Raw genomic sequence first — 11,921 nt, forward strand, 5'->3', positions numbered from 1 at the left:
GGACGAGATGTTCACAAAAAGCTCTTCATTTTACAAAGCGAAGAGGTCGAAATACAAACAAACATATTCACACTGACATATTGATAGCATTATCAATTAATATTGTTTTCCGCCATTTAACAAAAGTCCTCATCAAACAATGAGGAACTTAACATTGAGTAGAACAATTATGTTCCGTTTACCCATCAGTGTTATTGGGAAAAAAAGGTCCACATTGCGTGCAGTGTGTGCGTGTTGTACATGAGTGGAATATGTAAGTGGCTGATGCAGATTGTTTACATGAACTCATAACTTGTGATCAGAAGAAATACAATGTAAAACATACGCTATCAAATTGTTTAATGTTTATTTATAACGGAGGATTATTCTGGTATGAAAATGGAATATATGCATGAATAACTGTTTAATTGTGTTTAGGCTACCCATATTAGTAAACAATACATTGTATTTTTGCTTTCCGTTTCATGACCGTGTAAGTAAATCATGGGAGTGATGTCATAATCTTTGCATGAATGCAGTAAGGCTGGTTAAAGTGTGTGAAGTCCGAGAAAATTCACGCGTAATAAGACCAGTCCATCTGCGATGATATTTCCGATAATGACATCAATCCAGCAATTCATTTCTTATATATACACCAAAAGTTCACTATTTCATTAAAAAGTTACAGAAATACTTCATTTCATTTATGGAATCCTTACAGTTATTATCTCATACCCATTCTATAAATAGAACGACACGACCGTAACCGGAAACAGTTGATCAAATGGCATCACTATAACGTGGGAAAGAAGAAATAACTTCAAACCTCTTTTAAATGTGAAATTGAAACATGGATGACAAAACAATTCATTGAACTTATCATAAATTAACTCTTTCTATTTTGCTGATTTAAGTTTTTCGGAACCTGTTCACACAAAACAAACAAAAACAATTCAAACAATGTTCTATTTACATAAATATTATTTTACTATGATTAGCGATCCGAACATATCCGAAGATGTTGCGTTCATCGGAAAATATTTGCAATTGCCGAAATGCAATTAATTTAAAGATTGAAGTTGAGGTGTCAATATGTAATGTTATGATTTGAAAATGATTTTTATTCAGTAAAGAAGACGAACGCCAATTTCTACTACACATTCAAAGTTTTCGTAAATTGACAACGTCATAAAACCGAAATAAACAGTATGCCATCATAACTTTGGTGTAGCAATATGGTGTACAAATTTGCCATCAGGTTAAAATACTATGTTAATTTGCTAATGACATCATGAATAAATATATTTTGGATGTTTACTTTTACTCATCGTTTGACATCATTAATTTAGATTTATTTTAGATTTTGTTTTTACTTGACCTTGTTATTATTACTGTTTCAGTGAACACATTTTTTTAAATGATGCTTCTTCAGAACTTTTGAATTTAAGTTGAATCGACAAGACCTACAGCCTAAATATTTGTCCTAAATATTTGAGAATGCTTTGATAATATAGTTGAAGAGTGAATGATTAATTGTAACTGGGCTACAGGACCCGTTCAAGTGCTATTTTATTTGAATGAACTCTCACACACAAACCGATGTAGCTTTATGATAATAATAATATATAAATTCATTGAACTATGAAGCTGTTCTTAATGACCATATAGTGAGGCGGTTTGTGTAATAAGATTTGGGCAGTTAGTTTTGGGGTATATGGATGTAACGGACACCATACGTAAAAGTCAAACATGCAAAACATTACAAATGATCGTTTGATGATGCTCACAAATAAACCTCAAGCAGGCATCCGGCGAGCGATACCATACGTCATATGAATACAAAACATGATTGCAACAATAGTATGATTTAATTATAAAGGAAAATTGATTGAATGCGAAGCTCTTACTACTCTTTATCTAATTCCGAATGCTATACATTCCCTGTTTGTTTCCTCGAAGTCAAAGCAGCGTGCTAAACTCTCTGTGAATTGTTCACTGCCTATTGCAAACTTGGGGCTTTAAGGGATGAGTTATGCTTAAGTTTTAAAAATCAAAACTGTTCTGACATCTGATCATTTATAACAAAACGAGAGTACAAATGCACTTTAAAATCTGCCGCAATACCCCATATTGAGGCGAGGGTCAATGTTACATAGCTTAAAACAGCCCTTTAATAGTATATGGCAAGTACGTGTGACGTGTAAACAAATTTCAACCGATCGTGCAGCTAAACGGAGTCTTCGATAGTAATCAAATTAAGTCGTACACATACTTACTATTACACAAACATGTTTCAAGTGTCGTAACCCCAGCCTTTATTGATAAAGTTATGTTAACGCTGATGTGTCTGTCTGTATTGTTAATACATAGTGTCCTCAGTTTCTCTTGGGTCTTAGCCGTGTTAAACTAATGACAACTTGGCACGTCCCTGTAGTTTCCATTGTTATATTTATTTGCATACTGGTATGTTTAGTTCAAATGTATGCCAAAATATATATTAGAAGTGATAAGAGCATGTTTTAAACACTGTTTTTGTCAAAATTAAACTGCATTGATATTGAACAATGAAAATGGTTAAAATACTATAATTGTATAAATTCATCAGGCAAAAGAAGATTAACCTTACCAGAAAAAGAAAACTAACATAATACAAAGAAAATCAACTTTACAAGACGAAGACAAAAATACCAGATGAAGACAAATAATTACTGGACTAGACTGTCCCTGTTAAGACAGCTAGATCTACAACGAATTCTTGCTTAAAAGAATTAATCTTTCTAATTGTCTACTGTTGAGTTTCATTAGACGAGTCCATTCCAGGTAGTCATTTTGACCCCATATGTTAACGGTGGTAAAAGATCGATGAAGATAGCTTCAAAGTTTAATACTGTCACACTTCACTTAACTATGGTCAAAACTGGCACGAATGTGCGACACTAAGGCATGGCCCTACTTTTACTTCCTTCAGTTAATTCAATAGTCACCAAACGTTATTAATATTTGGCTTGTCCGGTTTATAATCGTTATGTAGGATTACAACATATATTTTTATTATAGTGTTTTTGACTACTTTATCACCAGTATTTTATGTGCAATTTTACTTTTTACTAAATGATTTTGTGGTTTAGTTTTACTTAATTGTGTGTTGTCCCTGTTACTGAGACTAGTCATATCCAATGCGGAAATTTATATACTAATACTATACTAGTAATCTATCAGCAAGCTATCACTTTTGCACTATTTTGCATTAAGTATGAGTTCCGTAACTCTTTCCTATAACTCTTCATTTAGCATTGTTTTAAGATCCGGTTTCGTTCCCGTTTTTGCGACGCAACAAAATACAATATACTGCATTGAAGTGTTGACTGTCTTTGGTGTGTACGGTTTCATATTTATGTTTATGCATCCACGTGGCATGTTGATATTAAAACGGAAATGATTTGTTAATGATGTATGTTGTTTCTTATACGCCATGTTATTGTCTTTCGTTCTATAACATTCCTAATTCTTAGTGTTGTGTTTGGAAATATATGAAGGAGAAATCTGGATAGTTAAAACAAGCATGTGTTCATATTTGTTATAGCTAAACTTAAGAATGTTACCGATACAGAAGTATACACACAGCCTAGTTTTTATCTCACTGTGGACATTACGTGTGCCAGGTAACATACATCAGTTTCATTATAATAATTGTTAAAATACATGTAATTATTTAATAATAGCTCGATTTTGTAAGTGTATAATATAATAACTGTGGTTCATTTGTTATTGACCTTGTTATGCTGTAGTGTTTAATTGTATAAGTCGTAAGAAATTCTAATATGTTTCTGAAAATCAATATACATTAATACCAATAGTCATGTGTATGTGTAATTGAATAATACATAGGAGATATTACGATAAGACGCTTTTCCAGTTACCTGTATCAAGTCGAGTTCGGTGTGTAAACGCCTATCCGTCGAGACCGTAGGTCGAGACAGATACATGTTTACTCACCGAACGAGACGTGATGCAGGTTACCAAAAAGCGTCCTATCTTCATATTCCATTTATTATATACCTGTATATCTAATTATTCCTTTTTTTGTTTCATTTGTTTTAAATTTACCGCAAACTGTCAAGTGTCAAAATATGGAATGGCTGGCGCGTATGAATGTGTTACGTACTTTTGTGTTTTGAAGTCAAGGGAGGGTACTTCAGCGAAACGAAGTCAGAAAGTACAGAATTCACTTTATTGATCAAAATAAAAAGAAAATAATTTATATCTTAGCAAAATTAATTAATTGTTAATACGAAAACTATTATTAATTATCACAGCACAAAAATACAACAACAGGAAACGGTACTTATTTTACGAGTATACACTAATCGTCATTTCCTGTAGACGTAACGCGGTCATTTTTAACAAAGTGAATATTCGTGGGATTTTTTGACGATCATGATAAAACTATGCTGAATTAAGGAAAGTTCGTGAGTCAATCGCTATTTCTATCGATGACACGAATTTGCCTTCTCTTTAGTATTGACGAGCTGCTCATGTTTATGACAATGCTACAATTTGTGATCTTCGAAATGGCAAACATCTGGTTGTCTAGATAGACTTGAGGTGTTCTCTGCTGCGTGCTTATCCTAATGTTTTTTTTGAAGAACCATGGTCCTTAATATTTACATGCTTCTGGAGCGTGAGTAAAGTGAGACAATTTTATGTGCTGTGTTTTTTTATATATAACTTGACACGTTTGACCAGGATTTTTGTCACGCTATTTTTAGCAACGCTAAAGTAGTTCTGAGACTACACACGATAATTGCATGATACGGAATCAGAAAACGACAGTATGGTGATGCGGATATGTCAATTCGGCGTGCTGTATTTTCCCTGTTGGATATTAAAAAGGAAATTGATAGGCATATAATAAAACATCTTATCAGAACATCGCAACTAACTGATAACTTGATAGTTATGCATGAATTGCATATAAAAGAGAAATGTAATTCATTGGTGTAAAGAGACTGTTTAAAGTTGTATGCAAGCGATAATGAGCTCCAAAGAGCAAATTGTAGCTACTAATGTCATGTTTAAGCTTTTGTCTTTTTTGATTCTTTCTTTAATATGTTGAATGTAAAAAAACATCAGATTAACACAATTCCATCAGAGTGCCGCATTATCTTTATGGAACTTAAGTATTTTACTGTTTCATAAAGTATTAACAATTGAAATTGTTCTCAACAGGTAAAGAGTTGTTTTGCCCGGGTATTCCAGACTGGCGGAATAAATCATGTGAAGAGCGTGTAGACTACACCCAATATGACCTTGTTAGGGAAGGATTTTTCGTGGCAAGTGCGGGAAATTTTTTATTCGAAACTAAAGGTAAATATATTAAGGAGTTCCACATACAAATAAGCTTATAATCTGACAAATCCATTAACCTTAATGTTACATTTTCTGCCTTGTGACTGTATATAATTATTGAATCATCGGGAAAGACGGCGGACGATCGGTACAAGCCGGAGAGGTTCTGAGTTCTGAGACACTCAGAACATCGACATCGATCTGGGTTTGCAGAGAAGAGGGTAGAGGGATAGAATGAAGTTCGGGATCGTGAATTCATTAGCTGAACAAACGCAACAATGAATTGTGTTGCTTGCTGATACTAAAGTCACGGATACTTTACTGCCGACCCGATTTAAACATCAATACTATAAGGCTCGGCAGTTTCATAGCATAGGTGAAACCACGGAAATATTGACAGATAAGTTAGCTTGTAATATGAGTAATACTAACAAACTAAGACGAACAACTTTCGTTAATCATGAGTTTACAGAGCGCAATCATTTAACACGAGGAATAACGGTTTGACACTGTAGTTTCCCTACTATTATATTTATGTTAGACAGTCTAAAATGTCCAATGCCCGATACGCTCCGTCGACAATTAAACATACCTCTCCACCGTTATGCCTTCCCCAACCGTAATATATTAGTTATTTGGGACTTTGCGTATTGTATCATGACCCAAATAGTCATGAATGTTTAGATATACCCCGATTCTAGTTTAGAAGGAAATAAATAGCACTCTGAATTGCAGATAAACATATACGTTAGTACTTCTCGTTTAGGAAAACATGACGCACACATATTACTGCAAAACGAACCAGAAGTGTATTCAAGGAATGTTTATGAAGTTGTGCTCGGATCAGACCTAAACAGAATGTCGGTTTTGCGATCAAGTTGTCACGGACCATGCATCGATGACCTGGAGGTATGTATTACTTGACATATACTTGGTCTTAAATCAAAACAAACAAACTCGCATATTTTATTTTTCATTTCAGATCCTACTTAGTTACTGACGTATTGTTCGTTTCAGACCCCAGGTATCCTTAATGAGACAGAATATAGGTCGTTTTGGATCACATGGAACACTTCTTTGGCGGTACGTACACATGTCTCTATTAAACTCAGAATGGTATGAACTCACACAAGTAGACTACTTGTACTTGCAATTAGTATTAACAGAGATGACTTTTACGTTCTAACATAATCAATAAACAAACGAAATCCATTTAATGTTTGTTATATGTCATTCCTTCCTTTAATTGTGTTTATCTGTGGCAAATGATACACAACGTGTAAGGTTCAGTGCTACAGCAAACCTTTGTTGAATTTATAACAGTTTAGTAATGTAATACTCTTTCCAACTAGATTGGCCAAGGAACTAAGATTGATATCAGCAACATAATATTGTTTACACGGATGGATTTTCCTATTAAATCGATGCGAATTAGTTATGGATGGGGCAGTGACGGCTTCTTCAGATTTCATGACAAATGTAAATATCTTTTTTGTTTTTAGGTTTTTAATATGTACATTTTAATATTTATTAGGAAATTACCGTTTTTTCTTGGTGCGAAACGTGATTTCCTTTGTTCGTTCAAAGTCGAGTCCACATTGTATAAGTAAAAAACAGTTCCTTGGTTGAGTTACTACCCACCCGCCACAAGCTCCACCATTCTAATGTGCGCTTTATTCCAGTGGACTTTGTTACTAGCACTCTAACGACGACATCCACAACGACAGAAACGTTTTATAGTCGATCAACGCATAAAGGTAAAACAGATGTCTTTCTTCCAGACAGAGGGACCACCATTTCAAGAAAGGACGAGGACAAACCATCCGTTTTAACGGTTGCTCTTGCCACATCAACTGGGTTTTGTTTCGTTATACTTTTGTCAACAATACTTTGGGTTTGCTATTTATGGAACAAAAGAAAATCAACTGGAATGGGTATTTGTTTTCACTTATAAATTTCAGTATATAAGCTCATCGCTGAATATTGAATGATGAAGCAATACTGCAATAACCTTTATTATACATTAGTGTGTAAACGGAATCAGTCAACATTCTATTATGCAGATCCGTCTGAGTTTGGAATTATATTAATATTACTAAAACTATGATACTAGCATGCATGCTGTATTTACACTGTTGACTATCAATAGGAATGTAAGGAACTTGATATAAGAATTGCCAAAAAGTGTTCCTTATCATTGCGTGGCGTTTGGTAAGTATTAAAAGGACTATTAAAAATCGTCTTCGAGTTATGAGATATATAAAAGTATAAAAAGCATTGTGGAATGAATGCATTGTTCCTATTCCAAGGGAATTCTATACTATTATTGTGACATTGTTGGGACAGGGACTATCAGAACTGCATTTGTTTCATTCGCAGAGACTCATTCACAGCCAAATCCAGTTGGTGGAGAACATTACGAAGGGTTGCGCGGGAGGGAACAGGAATCAGTATACCAGAATGAGGAACAGTACGCTTCTGTGTCAGTTTAACATCATTGATGAAATATGACAACTTCGTTCTTACTACATAAAATTCATGTAATTAAAGGCATTGTTTGATTGACTAGCTTTATATGTTACAAGCGTTATTGAAAAAAAGAGACCTTTGAGTTAAACATTCGGTATTAAGAAACTGTTTATAACACACTTAATTTGACGATGGCGTTAGCATATACACATATGGCACATCCAGAAAAAGCAGACCATGCTTAGTGACACTTGCGATATAAAACATGCTGCTGACCAAATTAAACTCATACTGTTAGCTTAAGCATCCTTTTCAGCACTTACATGTGAAAGTAGGCTATACAAGGAATGACACATTAACAGAAGGTTTACGTGTACACAAACAACACGTATGAAGGTCTGTCTGTGTACATTGCTAATAATGAAGAACGTTCTTTGTATACACAATTGGTTATTTTATGATGGTTTAAGTATTGCGTTCTGTCTACGGTAAAATTTGTCTAGATATCATTATTTGGTAAGTTTTTTCAAGATAGTATAACCGATTTAAATTACAAATATGGCACCGATAATAATTTATAATAAACTTTCGTAAAAATGTGTTTTCTGCTTATCGTATGCTTATAGTATGGAAACGTTTCCGTACCATCTTCTTTCTCTCTCTCACTCTTTCTCTCTCTCTCTCACGTTAATTGATATAAGCAAAATAAATGACATATACATTACATGGAGAGCTTTTGTCAATATATTACATATTTTGTTGATTTTTTCGTTTGTTCGTGCATAACAAAACTACTTACGTATTTGGTAAAATCTTCTTGTTTGCTAAAAATTCATACATGTACATAACACAATATACATTTCGTGAGTTCGATCACAGGTCTTGTTGACTTATTTTAAATTTATTTTTATCGTTATTATTATTGAGTAAACTTTCTTACATGTATGCATGCGTATTCTTAACGATTGTCACTGATGTAACTATACAGGATTTTAATACATGATGTCATCTTCTGTACCCATTCTTTGCCTTAAATTAATTAAATTTGTTTTTATTGTCTTTGCTACTTATTTTTATTTATGTCCTGAATATAAACAAAAGTTTATTTAATCTAAGTCACTTCAATGGTATTATTAACATTGCACTTGCCTAATAAATATTTCATGAAAGTAAATAGTTTGAACAACAAACGTCTATACTCAACAAAGTATTACATCATTAAATTTTGATTTATATTGAGCGGATCATCTACTTGTTTAAATTATCAAACTGCCGTAATTGGCCATTGTTCTTCACCGTTTGTCAAACAGCTTAGTGGTGTGTAGTTTTTCTTATATAATACCGAACACATAATATTACCATTCAATAGTTTTAAAGCGCCTTTGATGTGTGTCATTAAACAAAGCTTATAATGTTTCTTTGCGAAAATGGTTCGCCTTTATGCAAATTGCAAGCAGCACTCATCAGTTTTATGATGTCAGCGGTAAAAATGAAATGACGTCAGTGGTCCGTATTATAATTATGGTGAGGTCCAGACCGGCCGAAATATGATATGAACAACCGATGTCATAAAAACTTTTTTATTTTTTTATTAAAATACTGATCAACGGACGAATCAACTTTATATACACAAGGAAGGGATTAATTTATGTAAGGTACTCTATTGTCGTTTATACATATGAAGTTGGTGTTGAGAAAAAATAGTTAATCGAAACATAAGGCGTACGTTTAAATTTGTGAGCATTTTTGACATTCAGAGTGGCTTGATGTTAAATACGTTCGGTATGTAATGTGTTAAAACATAAGATGAACATATATATACATTTTTGACGTGAATTAACTGGATATGATGTCACAAGTTAAAAAGAAGTGAATTACGTTATAACGTATAGTGGTTATGCTGTGAATCTTACTTGGTACTATATTAGAAGTCATTCTATATGTACACGGAATTAAAACGGTCGAATAAATATTGTTTTCAATACTTCCGGGTATTACATTCTTCAATGCATGTAGCGTTGAAAATATCATTGCAATGTGATTTTCGGCTCATCCGCAGCCCAGGTGGAAACAAGTTGGTATGTTTTGCTACAATTGTTAATAAGGAAAACCACGTCATAATGTATATTCGCCCGGGTAATTGTTGTTTAGCTCATGAAAGGCAAATTAACATACTTCCCAAACTCGTAGTATAAAAGCGTGTATTAAATTGGTAAGACTCTTGAAATCGTTTGCAATATTTGATAAATACATGATTTGTTTCATATCATAAAATGAAATAAAAAAACAACTACTTTTTAACTACTATATAAAATAGGTATGTACTGTATAAATTCACCACAGCTTCATCAATTTGGCCAAAATCGGACAGATTCTCAAAGTGAGTCATGTTTCTATTCAAATGTGAAATATTAACTTAATACAAGCGGATACAATAACATCAAATGTTTATCTAAATTCAGTTATATAATAAATGATGAATATCCTTATATAAGTATATAACTTTACATCTGTATCCCATGCATGTTTTGAGTGTAGGAATTCTGTGAATGAAACAATTACTTTAAAATTGAAATGAAAAGCAGAACAAATTATTGTAAATATATACAAAATATTGTTTCTGGGTGTCTTCACTAACTACACAACACGATTTATACACAGGACAAACAAAGCTTCCTAAAAGTACAATGTTGCCGATTAACAACTATAGTTAGCTCACTAACATTTGATGCGGTAATAAAAATAGCTTCTTTAAAAGCCTTATTTTACTTGACTTTTACCTCTGCAATGTACCAAGACACACATTGAAGTATTTGAAATAATATGGTTCATGGAATGAAAAAGAACAACACTTTAAAGAACAGTTCTGTTTTTGTTCAACATACGACATGAGCATCTGGAGCATTTGGAGTTTCTAAAGTTGGCTCAATTTTGAATTACATTTAAAGTTTATTCGTCCGGGGTATGATGAATTTCAATAAAGTAGTGAGTGTACTTCTGTTATGTGTCACTTATGAAATCATTTACTGAAAGACTAATTTTGGATGGATAAATATCATCTAGGACAGGCTGATTTAATTAGTACTCATGTTATGAGTGTAAAACTAACAAATGTACATATGCGTAAAGCCGAAGTTATTACATTATACATAAATTAATGTATGTAATGCATAAAACGGATATGACTGGAACATCAGTTTGACAACGAAAACAACAGTCGACTATGAGGTTGCCAGGATGATTCACTCTCCTGCCATATGACTTTGATGTTTTCCTGACCTAACATAAGCTGGCATAGAGCAACACTTGTCGAAATGGTACTTGGGTCGCATACAATTAGCAATGTTCTCTGATCCATGTATTAAAATTTATTTTATCTCGGTTTTGGCATATCATAATACAATTAAAACGTGGTCCTTGTTAGCCGTAAAAACCTCGTCTAGGCTAAACGTAAATGTTAAACTCGTGGCTACACAATTCCAGTAAAACAGCTTTTGGTGTTTTAGCGTAGGTATAAGTTACGATACCATAAGTTGTTTCACTGCTATAATTACTGTATTATGTAATATGACACTAGATTTGGATTTTTAAGAGCCTTTCAGGCCTGCTTGCATTGGGAAAAACACCTTCTCCGCGTATTATAGTATATGTTGCTTTTAAAAGCAATGCGAGTTTTCTCAAGCACAGTAGTTTAAATAGTTAATTACGGTATGCATTTGGCAAAAATATATCATGTAAATCTTTAAAACCTATCCTATAATCTTTACTAAGAGATTCAACCTTGCATTATTTTACATAATGCGGATGTAAATGAATGTTACACTCCACAAAATGAGATGATTTTATGCATGAATGAAGTTTAGATTCCCCGTTTTTTTCTGTGCTGATTGTATTCTTATATCAACTTCAAATTTTCACATGAGATGGCTTCAAACTAATAGTGGGAATTGTGCGTAAATAGTATTTCTTAATTTATACCCACCATGATGTGATATCTATGAAATATAATATTTGTTAAATACCAGGGTACAGATACATCACTTCATTTTAGCCTTATTGTTGGCAACTGAAATAAATGTGAAGAAAGTTAACAATGCTAGTTAATTGAAAGCTTTAAGGAAGTT

The 11,921-nt window shown here is 33.2% G+C and overlaps 1 protein-coding gene across 3 annotated transcripts; it reads left to right on the plus strand.

Moving 5' to 3' along the window:
* The first annotated feature begins 3,353 nt into the window (after nt 1-3,353).
* On the plus strand, nt 3,354-8,952 carry LOC128205947 (uncharacterized). Of its 3 annotated transcripts, XM_052908018.1 has the most exons (8): nt 3,372-3,430; nt 3,563-3,641; nt 5,209-5,346; nt 6,095-6,237; nt 6,346-6,411; nt 6,681-6,807; nt 7,011-7,262; nt 7,708-8,950. In XM_052908018.1, exons 2-8 carry the CDS (start codon nt 3,575-3,577, stop codon nt 7,818-7,820), a joined length of 906 nt encoding a protein of 301 aa, XP_052763978.1. In that variant the 5' UTR covers nt 3,372-3,430; nt 3,563-3,574; the 3' UTR covers nt 7,821-8,950. The 3 variants fall into 3 exon arrangements, with proteins under 3 accessions (XP_052763980.1, XP_052763979.1, XP_052763978.1); XM_052908020.1 differs by having other exon boundaries at nt 3,354-3,641; nt 6,064-6,237; nt 7,708-8,952; XM_052908019.1 differs by having other exon boundaries at nt 3,354-3,641; nt 7,110-7,262; nt 7,708-8,949.
* Nucleotides 8,953-11,921: the final 2,969 nt, after the last annotated feature.

Source organism: Mya arenaria, chromosome 10 (genome assembly GCF_026914265.1).
Source record: "Mya arenaria isolate MELC-2E11 chromosome 10, ASM2691426v1".
Classification (NCBI taxonomy): domain Eukaryota; kingdom Metazoa; phylum Mollusca; class Bivalvia; order Myida; family Myidae; genus Mya; species Mya arenaria.

Bases quoted from the DNA above. Each gene is read 5' to 3' on its own strand.
- LOC128205947 (XM_052908018.1), top strand. From the start codon at position 3,575: ATGTTACCGATACAGAAGTATACACACAGCCTAGTTTTTATCTCACTG. The intron at 6,808-7,010 runs GTAAATATCTTT...GCTTTATTCCAG, and splicing joins CTTCAGATTTCATGACAAAT to TGGACTTTGTTACTAGCACT. The intron at 7,263-7,707 runs GTATTTGTTTTC...TTTCATTCGCAG, and splicing joins AAGAAAATCAACTGGAATGG to AGACTCATTCACAGCCAAAT.